We start from the raw sequence: 20,628 nt of genomic DNA, 5'->3' as shown, positions 1-20,628 counted from the left end.
CATTTGTGACTGGAGGAGGTGGTAATATAGCCACTGAGTTAATGTCGATGCTAATTTGCCAGCATTATGGGTTAGTGGGCCGGTCGATGGGCAAGGAAGATGGATGCCTCATTTGTCACCCGACTCTTAAAGATGGTGACCCCGAATCATTGAAAATAATTAAAGTTATTCTTATTGCAAGTGATCTCGAAGAACTATTCCAGTTCCTGCCAACAGGTGACCCCGATGCGAAATATATCTGATTAGTTCTGTAGATAACGATAGTTTAATTTGTTAGAATGAGAATCGATGTCGTTTCCCCTACGATGACCCCGAGCCACCTCCACAATTGGGCGGTGGCCAGGGCGTTGTGGGTTGTCTGGACTGTGTGGACTGGATTCTCAGCTAGCCCCCACAGATGGCTCATCGGCAGATGGCAATGGCAATGCCGTTGGCTAATGGAACTGGCATTGGGAACAGAACGAAGACGAAACTGAGACTCAGACGGTGGACACTGGAGTATCACCGAAACGAAGACTGGAGAAGTGAAGAACTGAAGACTGGGGACTGGCAGTTGTTAGGTGGTTATCTGGCCAATGCCATATAAGTCGAGAAATGCGCAGTTAGGCAATCAATGGCGATCGTTGCTTGGGCCCAGGGATTGTGGCGGAGGTAATCGGAATTGGACTTGCAGTTGGAATCGGCGTTAGGAATCCGCAATGACACTGTCTCATAGTCTCGCCGTCGGTTGGCTTGACTGTGGCAACGTGTGTGTTATGATTGGCAACGGTTTGTTGCTTGGCCAGCCAGCTAGCTTGGCTCGTTGGCTATTTGGCTGCTTACCTGGTTACCTGTTCACTTGCTCGGTTGCCCATTTCCTACCTGATCGGCGGGTTGGAGGTGCCGCCACAGACGCAGACGCAGGCGCAGACTGTGACCAGCCGGCGGAGCAAATACCGTTTTGCTGAATAAATACAAACAAAATAAAAGAGGCGCACAACAACACTGGCCGACAAGCGGGCAAGAACTCGTTTAAGTGGCTCGACTATGCTATGCCCTGTAAAAGATACATTTTAAATACAGCAAAGGATCGTTACTCTCTTGAGCGGACAAGTCTACGGACAAAAGCATTGCTTTCTATTTATTTAAATGATATAGTTATAAATGATTTGGCAGAATAATAGTATTAATCATTGTGACAAATATGCCGCACAAGCCCCAGGAATACCCGCTACCTTGGAGAGCAGTTGAAGTGAAGTTGGTGACGGCACTTGGAATGCGTTTAGTCTTCCTCAATCCCGTGACCACCTCCTCCTGCGCCCAGCGACGAATGCGTGGAATGTTAATGCAGCTACTTCTACTTGTGCCTGTTGCCTCGGTGACAACATCCATCGCCACTGGCGGAGGAATGGGCACAAACATTTACCTAATCCATTTCCCATTTCCAAGGCGGCTGCTCTTGTTCCCGTTCTCGATTCCTTAGCCATTTGGGTGTAACTTCTTCTTTACCATCACCACTCCTCTGCATTACAAATAGTTTAACTTAATATTTAAATGTGTTATTTTTTTTTTTAAATACACTGAGTGTATCAGCGTGAAACTTACAGAAGTCCTAAAATTTATTAAGCTTACGAATACTCTACTTCAGACTATAATAATGTATAAATGCATATTTAATAATATTGAAATCAAAAATTACTTTGTTTTTAATATATACAGTATTTAACAAAACGAAAATATATAGAACGATGGATGATGGATGGGTTGTTGAATGGATGTTCTGTATGAAGCCTCTCTACTTAACGGTGCCTAATCCTACTTGGAGTTAATGGCGAAAATGGGACTAGTGGTGGCAGCCACAATGGCCTTTGCTGTGGCAGAGGGCTTCTCCTGCTGGCTGCGTGTCTTCTCCGGCAGGAAGTAGCCCAAGGTGCAGAGCAGCACCACCAAGACCAATAGGGCCCAGAACATCGGATCGCAGCTGGCGAAGAGCAGGCGACCAAGGATATTGCTGCCCACCACGGCGCCCAAACGACCCACCATCATGATGAAGCACATGCCCATGGCATTGATGTGCGTCGGATAGAATTCCATGGCTATGGTGCTAACCAGGCCGCCACAATTGCCAATGGCCATCACAACGGTCAGGGCGATCACCACCAGGGCGAACTGCTCCACATAGTGCAGTGCCACCAAACAGATCATGGTCACGACCATCCAGGCCACTGGAATGGACAAGGATTAGTAGGGGATAAGCAATAATCGCGCTCTTTTTGGCTACTCACTCAGCAGATTCTTTTTGCCCATGAGGTCGATGATGAAGGCAAAGATCAGGTAGATCAGCACAAAGCAGGCGCCGATAATGATCATCACCTGGTATGTGGAGGTGTCCACTTCCACTGAGCAGCTCGACGCCTCATCCCCTGACCCAGAATCCATATTAAAACCCTTCAGGACATTGCAGAGCAGCGTATCATTGCCATTACGTGTGCCCAGCTCATCCAGGATGGTGGGGAACCACATGAAGATGCCCTGGGCCAGGAAATAGATGAGGAACTGGATACAGCAGATGTTCAGGGTGTGCCACAGTCGCGTGCGATGGAATAGCGGAACTGTCTGGTGCCAAACGAGGCGCACTGCATCCAGGAAACCATGGACATCGGACAAGCTGACGCCACCGCTTTCCAGAGCCACTTCCTTAACCGGATACTCCGAGGGATCTCGGCCAGAGTTCTTGGCAAAAATGAAGCGCAAAATTTCCAGCGACTCATCGCCACGTCCCTGGACCAGCAAATATTTGGGCGATTCGGGCAGTGCGGTGATCCCCACCAGAGCCAGCAGAGAAACGGACACATTGGCGAGGAGCAGAACGCGCCAGGACGAGAAGCGCATACCCAAGACAATGGTCTCGATACGCAGTGGCAAAATGCCAATTGCCATGGCTAAAAGAACATTAACAGCAATTCAAATTGGTTTTTAGGTAATTACCATTAACTTTGCCAATAGTAACTCACCTGGCGCAAAGATCATGGCCGTGCAAAGGAATCCGGACAGCAGGGTCACATGCCTGATCCTCGATCCCAAGCCATGGAACTCACCGCACAAACTGAACACGCACGCCTGTCCGCCGGAAATGAAGAAGCCCGTCAGGAAGCGGAACACGATCAGCATCCAGATGTTCACCGAGAAAGCGGAAACGAGGGAGCACACGCAGCTGAGACAGAGGGCGTATCGCAATGTGGTTGCCCGACCCCAAGTGTCCGCCAGAAAGCCCATGGCATGTGAGCTGAGTACAACGCCCAGGAATCCGGCGGACGCTAGGATGCCCTGCTGATCCAGCGTCGGTTGAAGGTCGCACTTCATCTGGTTCATGATTAGACTAACGCCCATAATCTCCACCATCACGCCCATGAAGCACAGTCCACAGATGAGCAGCAACTTGTAGTGGAAGCGGCCAACTCCCGTCAGCGTGATGGCCTCCTCGAAAGTGTGGGGGCGGGGCTTCTCCGACAGGTTCTCCTCGCGACCACCCTCCACGGTTGCTACACAGAGAGAAAATGTTTGTTGAGCCATAATTATTGAGAATATTGCTATTGAGTCTATCTGAAATTTCGAATTAACAAATATGTAAAGTATCCTTGATGTATGTATCTTAAAGTTTTCTTAACTTTAGCTGATTTTTTTTCAGTTTACCAATCAAATGGAATCAGTCAATCAGTGTTATTCAAAGTGAAACCCTAGAGTTTATGGAATAATTCAAGTTTTACCCAAGCAGTTGGCTTGGCAGGGAATCCCGAGCTCAGTTGGCGTTTAATCATGGCCTCGTCCACTTTGGATTTGGGTGAAAAGCCGGAGGAAAATAACGATGTGCGCCTGCCCAAGGAGCAGCCACCACCAGCCTTTTTCGAATCGAAGACCTTCCGGATAATCTCGATCTTTCTGTATATGGGCGGGATCAGTGGCCTGGGAATGGTGCTGGCCCTCTACTATCTCATGTTCTTCGACTCCAGCATGCCGGACATCCATCTTAAGTTCCCCGTCTCCATTGGCGGCCATCCAGTGCAGAAGGTGCACGAGTACCAGTGACCATTTGACCACTTGACCCAGCCGGGTGGTAAGTACCAGTACCTTCACAATTGCAGGCAGTGCGGGTTGGAGATGGAGGGCAGACTGCTGCTAATTGGATTTGGGAATGCTAGCAAAGGTGGGCCAAGTATGACCAAGTGGAAATCTCGACTGGGAGATGCCCTTAAATATACAATTATTTACTAGCTACAAAGAAAGGAAATATTTCAAATATTACAAAGTTTTATTTTCAAATCAGAAAAAAACAATTTAGAGGTGGAAACATTTAAAAGGCGAATAACATATGATTCTATATGATTCATGAATCAAATGATTTGAATGAAACATTCTAGAAGATTTTCAATTCGGTTATACCATGTAGACACACTGCCCATCACCATCGTCACTTTCATTTCCCTGGCCAAACATGAATATAGGATCTGCATATGGACGGAACGGAAGGAATAGGAGGGAAACGAATAGACAGGGAAAAGAATAAAGAATAAAGCGAAGTGGGCACGGAATCAGGATTGGAGGAGTGACGCCTAACCGGGTCAAGTGGTCGTCGATGGCGTCCAAGAACGCAGCACGTGATGCGGATCCGGTTGGAATGGGTTGCGCTCGGTTGGGATACTCAAAGTGCAACTGGCGAATCTTATTAGCGTGGCCGCCAAGACGATGAATCCAAGCCCGCTGCTCCCCAACCCTTTGGGTGTCCACGCCACCCAAAAACCCAAAGAAACCGCAAAAAACCGTCGAGCGGAATGCGAAAATCGAGGAAGCACGAACAGCAAAAGAAACACAACCAAAGACCAGATCCACGGACAGTCGGAGCAATTGCTCAATTGTGTTCAGTTCGTTCGAAGAGGCGGTTACGGTTGCAATTGGCCACCTTTTTCTCTATCGCTTGGGTCATTCAGTACATTCCCGAAATAAACAAGAAGCAGCCTCATGAGCGGACAATCGGCACTGATGGCCAACCTGGCCGATGTGGTCAAGGAGGCCAAGGATGAGGAGATCCCGATGCCCAAGTCGAATGACTTCTTCGAGTCCAAGACCTTCCGCCTGCTCACCCTGATGCTCTACATGGGCGGCGTGAGCGGCATGGGCTTGACACTGGCGGTCTACTACCTGTTCATCTGGGACTCACGCATGCCGCCGCTGCCCGTGTTCAAGCACACGCATCCGATTGGCTAGGATCGGATGGCTTTCAGTTAGTTGGCCATCCATCTCCCAGCGACATCAGTGACCGGAATTGGGTAAGTGGCCACGTGAAACTGACCACGACAGCGGACAGCATTTAGGGCCATTCGCATTGTGACAGTGCTGTCAGCTCGGCTATTTGTCAATTAAATCGTTGCTACCTAATTAGATTGGCTATTCAATATGCAACACACACAGAAAATATTCACTGATGTTAAATCTGGAAAAAACTGCGCGAAAAAGTATGCTACAGAATTTGGCTCTTGGGGTTTCTTCATCTCGACTGAGGTGCATCATACTATAACCATATCATAATCGCACAATACAATATATTTACCTTTATATTTTGCATTAACATTTGGCGAGAGTACTCTTTAATCCTATTGTGGATTAAATCCGCTGAAGAGATTTTACTCGGCAAAAAGCAGTCAACACTGTTTGTAGGTTTGGTTTAGTGGCTTAATTAGCCCCCGTGGCCAATATCAAAAGTTGACAGCCAGGCACAAAACTAATCCGCTTTGCTACGTGCCAACGAATCGCAGAGTTTGAACCACCAATTCCCATTTGCTCTACACTATCCACACAGCCTGGTGGGGAATATGGCGTCATTTGTGTGATTTTGATTTAATGGCGGTGGCGATTCCAAATCAGTAGCTGCCACAACGCGAACTGGACGGACGCGACCAGTAAATTACATATCCGCAGTAATGTCCACGACGTCGGAATCCGCCAGAGCGGGTCTGGGCAATGCCGCCAGCATGGCGAATCTGGCCAAGATTGTCAATCTCATCGAATCGAATGTGAAGAGCGAGGAGGTGGAGGTGCTTGAGGATGCGGTCAGGGGATCAACCGGAACCGGAAGTGGCAGCAGCGTCCGCTTGGCCAGCAGCAGTGCACCGCGTAGGAGTGCCTGTGCCACATCGTATGTGCCCAAGTCACCGCAGCTGGAGGAGATTGTGTTCGCAGAGCCCACGTGTACCGAGCGATTTGCCCGATACTTCGTGATCGTGATCTATTTGTGCGGGCTCTGCAGCCTGGGCTTCTTCCTGTCCATCTACCACATCTTCTTCTGGGACTCACGTATGCCACCCGTTTACAAGGGCCAGAAGAAGGGTCCTGCCTTCGGCTAGAGCAGCCTGGTTACACATCCACTTCATTCATCGAAATATTTCCCAACTTAGTGAAATTTAATTTCATTTTTGGTAAGAATCCCGTTCTGACATATGTGGCGTATGAGTTATATTCGAGGATCACGCTTTTGTTACTCATACGCAATGTTGTCGGAGCATTTATTGCTTTTACATTTTATGTTGAATGGCAAACCATCTTAGTCTAATTAATTCAAAGCCAATATCTTTCCTGCACACACATTTACTCGAGCCATGCCATTAGTTCTTAATAAGTTGATAAACCGCCCGTCTCGCCCATCGTTTTTTGGCTCAGAAAGTTTTCGCCCAGCAAAACTTTAAGTTTAATTATCTGTATCATGCATGTTGGGGGAATAAGTTTACCCTTATTCGCTTGCCAAGGCCCATAGCCCAAGTTATCCCATCGTTCCGGCTGCCCGAGCTGCTTAATCAGCTTTGTCTGCACATAAGTAAGCAGATGGATAAACCATCCTTAAACTTGCCATGGGCAAAATGGCTGGAGGGAAACGGAAGTGGGAAATGGAAGATGGGGGAGGGAAATGGAAAATGCTAAAGGCCGGCCCAAAACATTTTCGAGGCCAGAATAGGCAGGATGAGGGCTCTACCTGGCCACGTTGGCGAATTAAACTCCTTGAAGGAAACTTTGCAACAATGCTGCTCGGCAAATGCATGTGAACTTGCGTGTGAGTGTGAGCGTGTCCTACATCCTGGCCCACATGATGAATATGCATTTAAGTGCAAGTACAGTGGAGCTTTGTTTTAAGCGAACACGCGCCAGTGGAACTTTCTGGAACACTAAACCACTATCGACAAATAGGTTTTTGTTTTTGATTAATAACAACCTGTGACTTATGAATATTCTGTTAGATTTATGGATATAGTTTATAGGATTCTAGGTTGTTACAGATATGATAAATATCAATATACCCATTTTGATGCTTTTGTAGCATACTTTTGGGCATTACAATAATCCAGCGTTTCCGTTTTGGAGTGCAACCTGTAACTGCACATGCATGTGGGTGTGTGACTGGCTATCTCTTTTCCCAGCACTTTCTTTGTGTGTGTGTGTGTGTGTGTGTGTATGGAACTTACACAACAAAATCAATGACCAACATTGCAATACCGTTTGGCTCTCTCACTCGCACGTCTGCATTTCAATTCGCCGAGCGCTGCATTCGTTTCGCTCTCTCCCTTAGCTCTCTCCTGCTCGTTCTGCCGCTCTCTCTCTCAATCTCTCTCTCGACTTGTCCTAGTGACCCAGTTGCAGTTTGTTAACCCCCCGAAGGCAACGGAAAACGAAGGTGTGCACGGCGGTTTAAAGGTAGGCTGTGGGGGTGGGGGCGAAAGTTTAAACGTCCTTCGCGACACCTGCGAAGGTTGCTGTCAAAGCCAGCAGTTCACCGCCACGCCCACGCCCACCAAAGGCCTCTACCACCCACCGCCCACCAACAGCCCACCACAAATTGCACAACATTTGATTTTATCGATGCGAACAAACGCCTCAATTGGCACAACATTTGATTGGCATTGAAATTATTGAAATAATGGAAAATTAATTCAAGCGCGCATTTTAATTTCCGCATGTAAATCGAACGCAAAAAGGGGAGCGCTGATTTTCAGGGGAGTGAAAACTGCACTTGACACACAAAGAGCGGCAACGTGCCGACGTGCGGTTTGTTTTTGTTTTTATTTCGCCTTCAAGGAATGCCCACGGAATAATGAAAAGAACACAAAAAAAAGAAGCAGAAGAAACAACAATGAGCGTGGGCAGCCAAAAATGCAAATGAGCGCGAGTGAGAGAGATGGATTTTATGAATGAAATTAAAAGCGAAGATCGCTAATGCAATGGTAAACTCCCCCAAAGGCAGCCGAAAATGCCACGAAGGAAGAAAAAACCGAGTGCGAGAGAGCGATTCGCTCTCGCACGAAGCAGGAACTGCAAAAGCACGAAGGCGAAAAACGGTACCAACTCCTGCCAGAATCTCTCTCTCTGCTCTCATTTCGCTTTCACACTTTCGACGCGTCGGTTGGCAGACAAGTTTTTGCGCGCCCTTTTTTGTACTTTTAAGCTCGCCACGCATAAACACCAATAATAAATTAATTCGAATCAAATATATATCATTTACATGTAAAACTAATCACGTGTGGCAAGCTAAAAACCGAAAAGAACTTTGCATTTATCAAACAAAAACAAAATACTAGACTATAACGGGACACTGCCAAAAAAAAACGTGAAGAGAACTCAAATAAATTTTTAGAGGAAAGCAACCAAAATCAAGAAGAGCCATATCGAAACAATCAAAAAACAAACGAATAGATCGAATCAAAAATGAACTCGAAACACAGTTCGCTGGAGGAGAAAGTGAAACTGCCGCCCACGGAGACAATAAGCCGATGCTACCAGCCGCAGCAGAGCAACCGCAAGGTCATCCGCATCCTGACCGTCGCCGTCTATGTCCTTTGCGTTTCACTGGCGGCCATCATGCTATCCCTATACTACATCTTCATCTGGGACCCCACCATACGGCCCTTTGTCACCAAGGCCACGCATTGCGGTAAGGCAGCGGTTAGTCAACCGTGTAATCACTGTACACTTCACATCATCGGCCAAACTGCTCCATCATAAACCGATGACTGCCAACCGGTGAACAATGACCAATGAACGGTGACCAATGACCAGTGACCATGTGACCAAAAAAGCCAGAAACCAATCACGCGCCGGGTAATTTGCGGCCAGCGGTCAATCTGGGACAAAGCCCGAATCTAGGCTACCAGAGTTAAGAGCTAGCGGTACTACGATTGCCAAGGGGATGGGTATGGGTATTAGGGTGAACGTTGGGGCTGGACTACCCATTAGTAGTTAGCCATTACCATTAGACGGGCTTCGATGGTTGGCAGGATAATGTTGACCCTTTTTTTTTTGAAGCCTCATTATAAAGTGCTTTTAACGGAAAATGCACGAACACATTATGGATAAGTACTGCCATATCTGATTCAAAGAAGTGACAGTTATTAAAGTTTTTTTTTTCCTTTTTAAATTGATGGTTTGAATATATAATTGTTCTTCAATTGTTCTACCAAGCACTCTGTTGTTGTTATAACGTTTAAATAGAATGTACCCAAATTTCTTGGCAAAATATCGCAATTGGCAGCACTTTCTCGGGAAAGTACGTGAAAAAGCCGCCCACAACGCTCCACTCGCTTCGGCTTCAGCTTGTTCCGCCTCCTTCCTTCCGCTGATTCTTCGCTTTTTGTTCAGTTTTTGTAAATCAACTCGAAATTGGGTCAATGGGGTGTCATGCACACGACTACACCCGAAACCACCCAAAACCACGCAAAACCACCCAGCCACCCACCGCCATAAGCACGCTAGGGTGCAGTTTTCCTTGGTGTACTTCCATTTGCAGTTTGCAGTTCAATAAATCTAATTTGATGCAATTAAATGCGGAATCTGGGAGCTCAATGAAAGTTATACGCCAGCAAGCCAAACAAATTGCAATTTATGATAGCGAGAATGCACTGTACCAGAGCTGAATGTAAGGTAATATGGTTAGTGTTCGCTTTTAAAGTTTTGCCCCCCTTTGAAGGAGCTTCGCAATTTAATTCCATTCAGTTTAAATTTAAATTAAGAGCCGCAAAAATGGGCATCAAAACACTCAACCAATTACAAGGAATATTTAGGAATATATGATTTTGAATGAGAAACGTGTTAAGATTTCCATAAAATACTACTCATAAGTAACAAACTAATCAAATCCTTATGATTCCTGATTCTTGCAGATAAAATTGTGATACCCGAGAAAATAGCCATTCGCCTCCTAAACTCATCGGAAGTGACCGCGGAGCAGTTCTACAAGCACATCCTCGAGCAGTACCGCATCCTCAGCCACATGCAGCAGCAGCGCCAGCAACTGCTGCAGCGCCAACATCTCCAACTGCAGCAGCTGGAGGCAAACAATCGCTTCCAGGAGGTCTTTGCCACGGCCACCATCATTCAGGCACATCCACATCCCCATCCACATCCTAGGGAGCCGCCCAAGAAGCCGCTTTTAGGACCATATAGCCCGCAACCCGGCAACATAAGTCACGCTATGGGTGGCGATCAGTTGGATGCAGAAACGGAGCAGGCTCACATGCCGCTAATCCTGGACACCTCGCCGCCGGTCGAAGTAACCGGAATGGGTCACCTGAAGCGGAAGACACATCGCGGTCACTACAAACATCATAGAGCCCGAGCCGGTGGTCAAAAGAAACTGTCCATTGCCAATTCGATGGCCAGCTCCACGCCGAGCACCACAGCCGGAGGAGACGCGTCCTTGGCCACTGCGGCCACTTTGCCACATGGTTATATGGACGCTCCACTAAATCCGGCCGCAGGAACCATTGTCCAGGCACCACAACTGCAGCTATACACCTCGATGCCCATTCCACTGATCCTGAGTCCCAGCGACGAGAAGCGTCCCTCGCACCACGCCCACGGTCATGTCCACGGCGAGAGGCGGAACGGGGCGCAATCCGGCGGCCGGCGAAGGACCACGACGGCCTCGGTTTCTGGCTACGAGGCGCAGACCTACCTCAATCCGTTCCTCACCGGCGAGCTGATCTTCGAGAAGTAAGGAACTGCACCCAAATCAGGAAACGTCGCGGTTCATTGTTTTATTTTTTTTTTTTTTTAATGCATGTAGAGGTATATACACTACGGTCAAGATCGGAATTGGAGATTAGCTCACAGAAATGGTAACTGCCCAAGAAAAAAAAAAAAAAAAATGACTAACATATGGGCAATAATACCCTCCATACCTTGTCATACCTATTTGAATGGAGAAATAACTCAGTTAAGCTCAGTACTGGCATAAGCATGGGGAAAATATTTCAATTAATCAGTTCGAGTAGATATGTTTTCCAAATTGATAGCGATATTAGACATTTCATATTGAAATTTACAGGTAAAAATATAATCTCAGTTAATGCGTAGAATGCGTTTGCAATTGAACAAATTTAACGTTTTATAGCTAGAACTTAGGAACAAAAGTTGTAATCGCTTATTCTATAATAATGTTAACTAAAGCCAAAGCAAGTAGATCGGTTGTATAACTCATTTCTGCTATAGATAAGTCTTGACTTGTATCAGTACTGAGCTATAAATTGGTCCATATATACGTAGCCAGGCCTGGCCACATATAGAGGTTAATAAACGTTATGTACTGCAAAAGGATAGTTGAAACCATAGCTAAACGATAGTCGATGTACCAACCACACACCACTCCAATCCAATCCACTCAAATCAACTCAACTCAAATCAATTCAAAAACACACACTCGAAAGGGACACACACTCACGCATAATACGGGACCCACTTCAGTAGAAAGTCACAAGATATCAGCGATCACGGATCACGAATTACGGATCACGGAATACGGATCACGGATCACACAGGCGGCTCACCTCACCAAGCTCAGCAGCAAACTCACCCCACCTAGGACACTGCTTCCAGGCAGCTAGCGAACGCTACACCAACTACAATAATTAGGCAACCCTAGAGTAATCAGTTTACCAGTAAACAGTAACCAGTAACTAGTAACCAATTACCAATTACCAATTACCAGTAACCCATCCAAGGAGTATACCCCCCTTGCAAGCGGGGCAGCGGATGAATGTCACTAGAATTCAGCATCATCAGATTGAATCACACACAATCCAAGTCGCCTCTCGCAAAAAGAGAACTATGTCATGATCAGATATCGGTGTATGCATTCTATATTATGTACGTCTAAATATGTACTTTTACTTTTCATTCAAATTGGCAAAAACCTATTTCAAAGGTTTTAAAAATTTTCGAAAAGCACTTTAGGTTTTCTATGTAACATATGTTTTTCAAACAAAATATTAGTTTTGGAACTTTATCATTGGATAAACAAATGTAAGCCCAATTACAACGTTTATGATACTCAGAAGATTCGCACTATAAAGTGGCCTATAAATAGCTGACGTATTACCCATAGGCGCGTTGCTTCTCAAGATAAAACCTGCGCGTGCTCAAGTCAAGAACAAATATGTGGTTATATACATATATACATATATATGGGGCATATAACCGATGTGTGACGTGACATTGACTCGTTCTATTCACATACTCAAACACTAAATGCAAACCTATCAAAAACCAACTACACTAAGCGAAAAAGCGGGAGAGATAGTTAAGGAAAGTGGTCACGAGAGGACGCGAGATAGAGGGGTGAAAAGAGAGAGTAAGTGAAAGGGAGAGATAGTAAAACTGCATCTGCATCCAAAGACACGAGAATTGAATTCATCAATAATAACATACGTATAAACGATATGCATACGATATAGAATTGAATCTGTAACTGATGGGCATATACCGCATATATATCTTATATAACGCATATATCTTATATATGTATACCAAGAAAAACAAAGTCATTTTGGCAATAATAAAGCATAGCAAACAAAAATAAGTTAAGCATGATCTTTTATTTATGCTTTGGGATATTTTCACTATCTTCACTTGTAAAAAAAAAAAGTCATTTGGTCCATGCGACTACTATCGTTATAATATTTATCATCTTATATTTCACAACTTTGTATCACACAGATTTCCATGTTGCAATAGATCTCACTTCAAACCGTAGAACCCATAGGGAACCATTGCTTTCTTTCACTCACCGAACTCGCGCTCGCAGTCAATCACATATCCGGGATTATCCATGATGTCCTGGAACTTCGAGGAACTTCTGGCGGCACGGTCCACGGCCAACTGATGAGCTCCGTGGGTCTGTGGACATAGAAGTATGTCCGGGTATCCGAACGCAGAGGTACGTGCTTCAAAGTCCGATCGCAATTGCGTTCTGTAAAGCTCGGTACGGTAACACAATCGTAAACCCGGCCAGAGATATCCGCACCAAAAATAAAGACGAAAACAAAAGCTGTAAATCTTGAATAACCGCCATCCATCCAGCCATCTTCAAGCAATTTGCAAGTCAGTATCGTGGTGATAAAGTTCTTGGTTAGTTGAGCTAGCAAGCTGGAAGATCGGCGATAAGACTAAACCAAGCGATCGTAAATGGGGCATCGCATAAGATCAAGGAACAGCCCCCTGGGGACTGGATGTCTGAAAAGCAATTTGTGGATATTTGTGGAGCATGACAACAGTTGTTAAACGGACTCAATGAAGGTATAGCCATAGGTATAGATACAGATAGGTCACTAATTGGTAATTTCCCTTGAATTAATGATAAGCCATGAGAAATAATAAAACAATAGTTCGGATTTAAAGTAAAATAAAATGCTTTATTTATATTCTCATGCAAGCCTATCGTATTTTGTACTACAGGAGGTAATAAAAACATTAAGTTATAGTTTTACACACCTTTATTCGAGGTTTCTCAGAGACGTTATTTTACAAAATGACTGGTCAACGTGTTAGGCAATAATTAAATTAACCGAAATCACTAAATTATATCGTTAAATGACAGTAATTCTACTCATTAGTTCAGTCTAATAAAAACGCATAATAATAGACCATAGCTGATTTTTGAAGAGACATTATTTTATTTAACAGCTACATTAACGCCAAGATTAAATCAATTCGATTGATGGCCGATACCTGAACCGATTTACACATCTGTGCATATATATTCGTTATGCCTTGGCTATCTGGCTATTTGGCTATCTGGATATCCAGAGACCAGAGCCCAGAGTCCCATCTACATATGACATATTTGGTGTTCCGCACTGTAGACTATATGGACAGCAGAGCACACATAAAGATAGGCCCCCGAGACGCGACAGGTTGATCCCGGGCCATAAACGCACTCGTAAAGGTATCCAAAAGCCTAAGCAGCTACACATATGTATCTTTTATTGGCTGTAAAACATTAAAACTGATGCCTCATGCAAACGAGATGGCAAATAGCCAAACGTGACCCTCTCTCTTTCTCAGCCATGTCGGTAGCGATTTTATGGTTTTCTTTTTTTTTAATTTACAGTTTAACTTTTATTAGAAAAACTCCTTTCCATAGTCCATTTTCATTTGCGATTCTCCTGCGAAATGGTCAGGTGAATACAGTACCAAATGGGCGTCGTGTCCAATCAATCACTGAATATGGCTCCGCCTACGAACTTACTCACTCAGCAGTAATTGTCGCTGCGCCTAACTTAAAGGAAATAGTGTAATATAAAACAAAAAACTAATAACAAATCATATTGCAATCGACCGGAGTAGACCGTCAGTTAAGATCGCAAAGGTTGAGCCCAGGGGGATTTGCAGTCGCATTGGATTTTTACATACATACACATGTTAAATGGTAGGTTGAAATACAGTGGTGGCTGTGGATGCATGAGGTGCCTGTGGATGCGCCGGGAAGTACGGAGTGCTATAGTTGAGATGCCCACAGGACCGCTTCTTAATTTGTTTTCTTTTTTTTTTTTGTTTTTTTTTTAGAACTGAAACGGTGGCGTATCTCGGCAGGTGTGGGCGCCCATCGGCGTGATGACCACGTGCAGGGTAAGCGTGTTACGAGCGGTGCCCGTCAGATGGGGACTCAAGTACAGTGATGTGTGCTCCAGCTCCTCGTACGGCAGCAGGTTGTCCAGGTTGACGACGCGCGACGTATCGGAGAAGTACTCCGTACGCTCTGCAACAGTGCGGATGTGCATAATCTGGTTCTGCATGCCCACGATCAGCACGGCGATCTGAAAATAGGAATAATGCATGAAAGAATATGCTACAAATTGCGTCAATACTCGTTGATCCGCAACAGAATATTACGGTTGCCGCTTAATTACCTTAAATCGCTCCTCTCCGATGTTTTGATGCTTGCAGGTAACCCGTAGACGCACTGTGTTCAAGGAGCAGCCTGGTACATCCTCGCCCCATACCATTTTGGCCTTGTTATACCTAACGCCTCGCGGGAAAAACTCGATTTCCCATGTCATGCAAGGATCTGGCGATTAAGTAATCGTAAACTTTTTCTGTATATCAATCGAAGTCAGCTGTCGGCCACTACTTACCGTCCTCCTCAGTCTCGGCAATGTGTCGCTGCGAAAAGAAGCAGGTCACATAGTTCTTATAGTCCTCGATCGCGGTAAAGTTGTGCACATCGATGTCGACGCTCCAGGTGTCGTTCCAATAGAGCCGCGGCGTAAACTGCAGCTTACCCGATTCGGTGGCTCGCACCTCCCGCACACGATCTTCATGGCCCGACTGATAGCTCATGCCAATGGCAATGCGCTCGACGAGGAACTCTTTGTGATACTCCACCAGCGGATTCATTAGCAGGTGTGAGAGCTGGCGCGGCGTCATCATGCCGAAGCGTATGTGGGACACAGTCTGTTCGATCAGCTCCATGAAACCGCCACTGCCAGTGGCCTCCATCTGTTCGCGACGATGCAGCAGCCACGTCTGCAGGATGTCAAACAATTTGTACTCGCTGGTGACAACCAGATCGTTCTGCTGCAACAGCAGTATCAGTATGGCCGGGTCCATTTCCACAAAGTCCCGCGACTCGGCAACCATCTCGAGGTTCCATTTGAGAAACCGCTTGAGCGTTTCGGTGAGATCGTTGTGGGTGGGCGTGAAGGAGAGCGTATACTGCAGCCAGGACACAAGGTAACCGCTGGTGGCCGCCTTGGCCACGTGCTTGTTCATGTAGTCCACGCAGAGATCGATCAGATCGCGAATATTGTACTTGTCGCTCAGCGCCAGCATTGGCATCACCGTCTGCAGCGTGACCTCGATTTGGCCAACGTATAGGTACTTGATGAACTGCGGAAACACCGCCGAGCAGCAGGCCTCCTCGTGCAGTTCGATCACATGCTTGCTGCACTCGTTCCACTCCGGATTCATTAGCATCACTTGAAAGACGTCGCTGCTGGCACAGAGGATGACGCGGTGGGCGGGAAACTCCTTGCCGTCCACCAGTAGTACTATGTCCGACATAAGCTGTTCGGCGTACAGGTTGGCGATCTTATTGAGCACACTATTTGCATCGATCATCTAGATGGGTAAGATTTAATCAGGATTAGAGCACATTCACCCAGGATCAACTTAACTTAATACTAAGGTCTGAGCTAGTCCCCATTCATAGTGGACAAAATCAATAAATGTTGATAGCACATATGGCTGGTAATCTGGCAAATAAGATCATATCTTTGGCGTTATACACACCGTGCTGGCTTCATCCTGGCCTTCTTCCGTTTCGCGACACTTGCGCCGCTTGGCGTCTAGATCCTCGCTAGAGTTAAGTCCGTTCGCTGGGCTCTCGCTGGTTCCATTGGCATTTCCTTGTGTATTGTCGGCTGCATCGCCACCTGCTGCTCCTCCAGCTGCCTCGCCAGCCAAGTCCGCAGCAGCTGCTCCGCCACCGGGACCTCCGCCCGGACCTGCGCCACCAGCTCCACCGCCACCGCCAGCACCACCAGCGCCAGCAGCCGCTCCGTGCGCACCACCAACACCGCACACTCCAGCGGAGACTGGCGCTGCTCCGCCGTTACCGTTGTCGTTCATCGGGAATCGGGGATATTGGGTATGGATACCCTTGCACCCGGCTAGGGATTCGTTCTGCGCTGACAACTGGCACAAGGACAACCTACGTGCTCCGTAAGCACGACCCAAAGACACGGCAAAAAGTCTCACTTCAAATGCAAGAACAAACTACAGACGATGCAGACACGATACGATTTATATCGAAGCAGCAGTGTGCCAGGCATGCATTGCAAACAGCAGGGCAGACCGATGACACTTCATATACGATATATGGATAGATTAGTCGTATCCGTAATAATTATTCCCCAAAATGCAATTTCGTTTTCAGTAGTATTTTACCGGGTTCAGCAATTTTAGATTTTTAGATAATTTAGATAATTAAGTGCAATATAAATACATTAATCTATTACGTAGATCTGGCAGCCCAAATTAAGATACTCAACTATATCAGTAATCGATAAATGGTTATCGACACTAGCGCGCGTTGCTAAAAGTTCAATTCAAAAACCTGCCTGCTGTTAAATAATTTTAATTGGCATCAAAATCTACATGGATTTTAAAGTGTGTTAAATAAATATTTGAAGGACGCCAATAAGTCAGCTTAAACCTTAACTCAGAATTGGCATATTATTATTTATTCAAAAAACCAATAAACAACTGGTTTTTCAGCTTTTCTCGGAACATTAAATAGTGGTTTTTCCCAAACAATTATTCAAATAAACCATATGTACGGTTTATTATTTGCGATCTTACCGTATTAAGCTAACTTTAATAATAAAATACTTTAAACAGCAGGCTATTGTTTTCGAATTGATATTTATTTGCTTTGTGTTGACAAATTTTCCTAAAAACGTAGGCTACAAAATGATTTTAAAATTGAAATTAAAGTTCGCTAAATGGCTTATCTTCGCGCACACAGTCCCGTGCCCCATTTACGTAAACACTAAACAAATATGTATAAAAAAAGGTCTACAAAGACAGCTAAGGAAGAGGGACAAAAACGAAAATAGAGGAAAAGGGAGTCAAAATTCCAGCTAGCGCGTTGTCTTTTGGGTGTTGTTGGATATATTAATTAAATGCGGACTCCTCACAGAGGTTTATGCTGGAGAAAAATCATTACGATTACAATTAATTTGGCGGGCGATTATTTGATCATTCGACTACTGCTGATTCCCTGTGAACCGGCAGACGCTTTAGAGCTCGTCGTGGCCGAGGAACTTCTTAAGGTAGGCCTGCAGCTCCGGCAGTGAGCGGCTGCCTTCGTACTCGTTCTGGCGCTGACCGTTTTTGTACAGGAAGAGAGTTGGATAGCCCTCCACCTGCTGATCGATGCACACTTGCTTGTTCTCCGGCGCCGTGCAGTCAACCTTGGCGATTTTCACGAAACTCTGAGCCTGGTGCGTTTCCGTGGCCAGCTGCTCCCAGGTGGGTTGCAGCTTCTGGCAGTGTCCACACCACGGAGCATAGAACTTGATGAAGGCAACGCCCTCGGCAATGGCTTGGTCGAACTCGTCCTCGCCAGTCAGCTGTTGTGGGGCCAGCTTCTTGGCTGCGTCCTCCTCGCCGGCAACCTCCTCGATAGCCACCTTGTCATCGCCGGCCTCGCCAGCGGTTTTCTCCAGTGGCACGCCCACCATTTTCTCCACGTACGTCTTCAACGTGGACAGATCACGAGCACCCGAGTACTTTTCAATCTTCTTACCATCCTCGATCCAGAGAAGAGTGGGATAGCCCTTGACCTCAAAGTCCTGGCAGATGGAACGGAACTGGGTGCAGTCGATCTTCGAGATAGTTACGGCAGGCTCTTTAACCAGCTCCTTGGCCAGGTCCTCCCACGTGGGTGCCAAACGCTGTACGAAAAGGATGCCACAGTTACGCATTTTAGGCGAACAGTCATTGAATTCGGCTTACCTGACAATGACTGCACCAGGGTGCGAAGAATTTGACAAAGTGATTGCCGCTGGACACGTGCTTGGCAAAGGTGTCTTCGGTGAGGTCGACCACCTTGCCAAGATTGAGGTTCTCGACCTGCTCGCGCTTGACCTCGTCCAGATCCGCCTCGGCGGGTGCGCTCAGTTCCTTGTTGATGAAATCGGTAATGGCGGGCAAGTCGCGAGTGCCCTTAAACTTGACCGATTCCTCTTCGCCCAGCTTGAAGAGGCGCAGTGTGGGATATCCGGTTACCTGGTGCGTGGCGCAGAGTCCCTGGTGCTTGGTGCAGTCCACCTTGGCGATGATCACCTTGGGGTTAGCCACGTTCATGATCTCGGCCAGCTGTTCCCACAGCGGCTGAAGACGCTTGCAATGTCCGCACCTACGATTAAAAAATGCCATATGAAATGGATACGAATTCTGTATGACTCACATTTAACAAACAATATTTAACACCTAATCTATTGCGATTAAATTGATTTTGAAATAGGAATCGATAAATCGGTCAAACTCACATTGTTTTCCCCCCATACAAAGGAGCACGAAACAATGAACAGCGATAAGACTTGGCGCTTTGTCCCGAATCGCATTTCGAGCTTCCTTAAACTCCCCCCTCTAATCGCATGGCACTTCCTAGCAACATAATTGAACCTAATCAAATTAGCTCATAGACATTGGGATGGCTTTTAATAAGACGTGAGAGCCGGGCGCTATGAAAACTATAATAGTTGCCGAAACCTGGAGTATTTAGTTTGTCAATCAAGGGGGACAACAAAGCCCCTTTGATCGTCTTATCGGCGAACGTGCGATTTGCTCGACAGACATGACGAATCTTCAATTCCACGGATCTTTAGTTTTTGACCAAATTGCCGGGGTCACGAATTTATGTCACTCACGATCATCAGGTAAATTTCTCACAAGCCGAAATATACCAATTTTAACAAAACAAAAGGTATGTTCTGATTTTCAGATTCAAATTCTTTAGGATTTATGAGGGTAAAGATATTTCGCTATTTTTGCATCGGTTTGAATTTCGTATTTAAAATAATACCTATTTCAGGATTAGCAGTTTATATTATTAATACTACAAATAAAGGCGACTATTGTTAAATTGCTAATTAAATACTTATTTTCGCTAGCCTTCTAAGACCATTTTTGGTAAGCTAAATTTCATTTTTGTAAATACTTGTTGATTATCAACAATCTGTTTCATTACAATAAAATTGCCAGAAATTGAATGAATGTGTAAACCAAAACACCCACTGATAATTATGTGTGCGTGGCTTGGTCACACAAAATAGACGACCTATGTGGACCGCCGCGATTCGCCGGCAAAAGTTGGCCAATTTGGGACGGCGATTTTTTATTTCGTTCAGGTGTGGGCGCAGGGCGGAATGGAGGGGTGGAGGAACCGAAATCGAATTGCAACTCACCATGGAGCAAAGAACTTGACGAAGACATTGCCGCCGGCAATCGCAGTGTCGAAGGTTTCCGGGTCCAGTTCCACGGCGAACTCCTTGTCCTGCTTGCCGGCGTCCTTCTCCTGGGACGCACGGGTGATGGGCAGGAGGGGCGACAGAAGGAGGCCGCACACGGCAACGGATAAAATGGACCTGGTCAACATGATGCACGGAACGCTTGGAGAGATCTGAAAGTGTTGGGGGACCACGTCCGGATACAAAATAAAATTTCGATGAATAGGACTAGAGATGCCAAAAAGGGCAATCGATAGACAGGCAAGGCCAGCTGATCATCGATTTCAAAAAAGTACACACGTTTTTAAGAGAAACTATATAT

At 45.9% G+C, this 20,628-nt stretch overlaps 7 protein-coding genes across 7 annotated transcripts; 4 read left to right on the top strand and 3 right to left on the bottom strand.

Annotated features, from left to right (window-relative positions):
* Positions 1-1,080: 1,080 nt before the first annotated feature.
* LOC6619907 (synaptic vesicle glycoprotein 2C) lies at positions 1,081-13,252 on the bottom strand. Its single transcript, XM_002044083.2, has 4 exons — positions 13,080-13,252; positions 2,994-3,521; positions 2,265-2,921; positions 1,081-2,204 (listed from the first exon to the last, which is right to left on the bottom strand). The coding sequence occupies exons 1-4, from the start codon at positions 13,120-13,122 to the stop codon at positions 1,795-1,797; spliced, it is 1,638 nt and encodes a 545-aa protein (XP_002044119.2). The 5' UTR covers positions 13,123-13,252; the 3' UTR covers positions 1,081-1,794.
* Positions 3,796-4,065, top strand: LOC6619906. The gene has a single exon (XM_002044082.1). The coding sequence runs from the start codon at positions 3,796-3,798 to the stop codon at positions 4,063-4,065; it is 270 nt and encodes an 89-aa protein (XP_002044118.1).
* On the top strand, positions 4,870-10,403 carry LOC6619905. The gene is made up of 2 exons (XM_002044081.2): positions 4,870-5,303; positions 10,176-10,403. Exon 1 carries the CDS (start codon positions 4,996-4,998, stop codon positions 5,239-5,241), a length of 246 nt encoding a protein of 81 aa, XP_002044117.1. The 5' UTR covers positions 4,870-4,995; the 3' UTR covers positions 5,242-5,303; positions 10,176-10,403.
* LOC6619904 lies at positions 5,769-10,262 on the top strand. Its single transcript, XM_002044080.2, has 2 exons — positions 5,769-6,449; positions 10,176-10,262. The coding sequence occupies exon 1, from the start codon at positions 5,955-5,957 to the stop codon at positions 6,375-6,377; it is 423 nt and encodes a 140-aa protein (XP_002044116.1). The 5' UTR covers positions 5,769-5,954; the 3' UTR covers positions 6,378-6,449; positions 10,176-10,262.
* Positions 8,441-12,728, top strand: LOC6619903 (mediator of RNA polymerase II transcription subunit 29). Its single transcript, XM_002044079.2, has 2 exons — positions 8,441-8,950; positions 10,176-12,728. The coding sequence occupies exons 1-2, from the start codon at positions 8,725-8,727 to the stop codon at positions 11,009-11,011; spliced, it is 1,062 nt and encodes a 353-aa protein (XP_002044115.1). The 5' UTR covers positions 8,441-8,724; the 3' UTR covers positions 11,012-12,728.
* Positions 13,253-13,766: 514 nt separating the features above from the next.
* Positions 13,767-17,598, bottom strand: LOC6619902 (BTB/POZ domain-containing protein 17). The gene is made up of 4 exons (XM_002044078.2): positions 16,582-17,598; positions 15,426-16,410; positions 15,201-15,358; positions 13,767-15,107 (listed from the first exon to the last, which is right to left on the bottom strand). Exons 1-4 carry the CDS (start codon positions 16,918-16,920, stop codon positions 14,853-14,855), a joined length of 1,737 nt encoding a protein of 578 aa, XP_002044114.1. The 5' UTR covers positions 16,921-17,598; the 3' UTR covers positions 13,767-14,852.
* A 100-nt stretch (positions 17,599-17,698) lies between these two features.
* LOC6619901 (thioredoxin domain-containing protein 5 homolog) lies at positions 17,699-20,537 on the bottom strand. Its single transcript, XM_002044077.2, has 3 exons — positions 20,265-20,537; positions 18,811-19,213; positions 17,699-18,749 (listed from the first exon to the last, which is right to left on the bottom strand). The coding sequence occupies exons 1-3, from the start codon at positions 20,453-20,455 to the stop codon at positions 18,093-18,095; spliced, it is 1,251 nt and encodes a 416-aa protein (XP_002044113.1). The 5' UTR covers positions 20,456-20,537; the 3' UTR covers positions 17,699-18,092.
* Positions 20,538-20,628: the final 91 nt, after the last annotated feature.

Source organism: Drosophila sechellia, chromosome X, assembly GCF_004382195.2.
Source record: "Drosophila sechellia strain sech25 chromosome X, ASM438219v1, whole genome shotgun sequence".
Taxonomy (NCBI): Eukaryota; Metazoa; Arthropoda; class Insecta; order Diptera; family Drosophilidae; genus Drosophila; species Drosophila sechellia.
The sequence above is the reverse complement of the archived record's forward strand: the minus strand, read 5'-3'. Positions and strand labels throughout refer to the sequence as shown.

What these genes read in the sequence shown, in the direction of transcription:
- LOC6619905 (XM_002044081.2), top strand. Translation starts at nt 4,996, where the DNA reads ATGAGCGGACAATCGGCACTGATGGCCAACCTGGCCGATGTGGTCAAG.
- LOC6619903 (XM_002044079.2), top strand. Translation starts at nt 8,725, where the DNA reads ATGAACTCGAAACACAGTTCGCTGGAGGAGAAAGTGAAACTGCCGCCC. An exon ending in CACCAAGGCCACGCATTGCG is followed by an intron (nt 8,951 to 10,175) that starts GTAAGGCAGCGG and finishes TGATTCTTGCAG; the next exon opens with ATAAAATTGTGATACCCGAG.
- LOC6619906 (XM_002044082.1), top strand. Translation starts at nt 3,796, where the DNA reads ATGGCCTCGTCCACTTTGGATTTGGGTGAAAAGCCGGAGGAAAATAAC.
- LOC6619907 (XM_002044083.2), bottom strand. Translation starts at nt 13,122, where the DNA reads ATGGATAATCCCGGATATGTGATTGACTGCGAGCGCGAGTTCG. An exon ending in TGACTGCGAGCGCGAGTTCG is followed by an intron (nt 3,522 to 13,079) that starts GTGAGTGAAAGA and finishes CTCTCTGTGTAG; the next exon opens with CAACCGTGGAGGGTGGTCGC. An exon ending in GGGCAAAAAGAATCTGCTGA is followed by an intron (nt 2,205 to 2,264) that starts GTGAGTAGCCAA and finishes TGTCCATTCCAG; the next exon opens with TGGCCTGGATGGTCGTGACC.
- LOC6619904 (XM_002044080.2), top strand. Translation starts at nt 5,955, where the DNA reads ATGTCCACGACGTCGGAATCCGCCAGAGCGGGTCTGGGCAATGCCGCC.
- LOC6619901 (XM_002044077.2), bottom strand. Translation starts at nt 20,455, where the DNA reads ATGTTGACCAGGTCCATTTTATCCGTTGCCGTGTGCGGCCTCCTTCTG. An exon ending in GTCAAGTTCTTTGCTCCATG is followed by an intron (nt 19,214 to 20,264) that starts GTGAGTTGCAAT and finishes TTTTAATCGTAG; the next exon opens with GTGCGGACATTGCAAGCGTC. An exon ending in CCTGGTGCAGTCATTGTCAG is followed by an intron (nt 18,750 to 18,810) that starts GTAAGCCGAATT and finishes CTTTTCGTACAG; the next exon opens with CGTTTGGCACCCACGTGGGA.
- LOC6619902 (XM_002044078.2), bottom strand. Translation starts at nt 16,920, where the DNA reads ATGAACGACAACGGTAACGGCGGAGCAGCGCCAGTCTCCGCTGGAGTG. An exon ending in GCCAGGATGAAGCCAGCACG is followed by an intron (nt 16,411 to 16,581) that starts GTGTGTATAACG and finishes TTACCCATCTAG; the next exon opens with ATGATCGATGCAAATAGTGT. An exon ending in TGCCGAGACTGAGGAGGACG is followed by an intron (nt 15,359 to 15,425) that starts GTAAGTAGTGGC and finishes CTTAATCGCCAG; the next exon opens with ATCCTTGCATGACATGGGAA.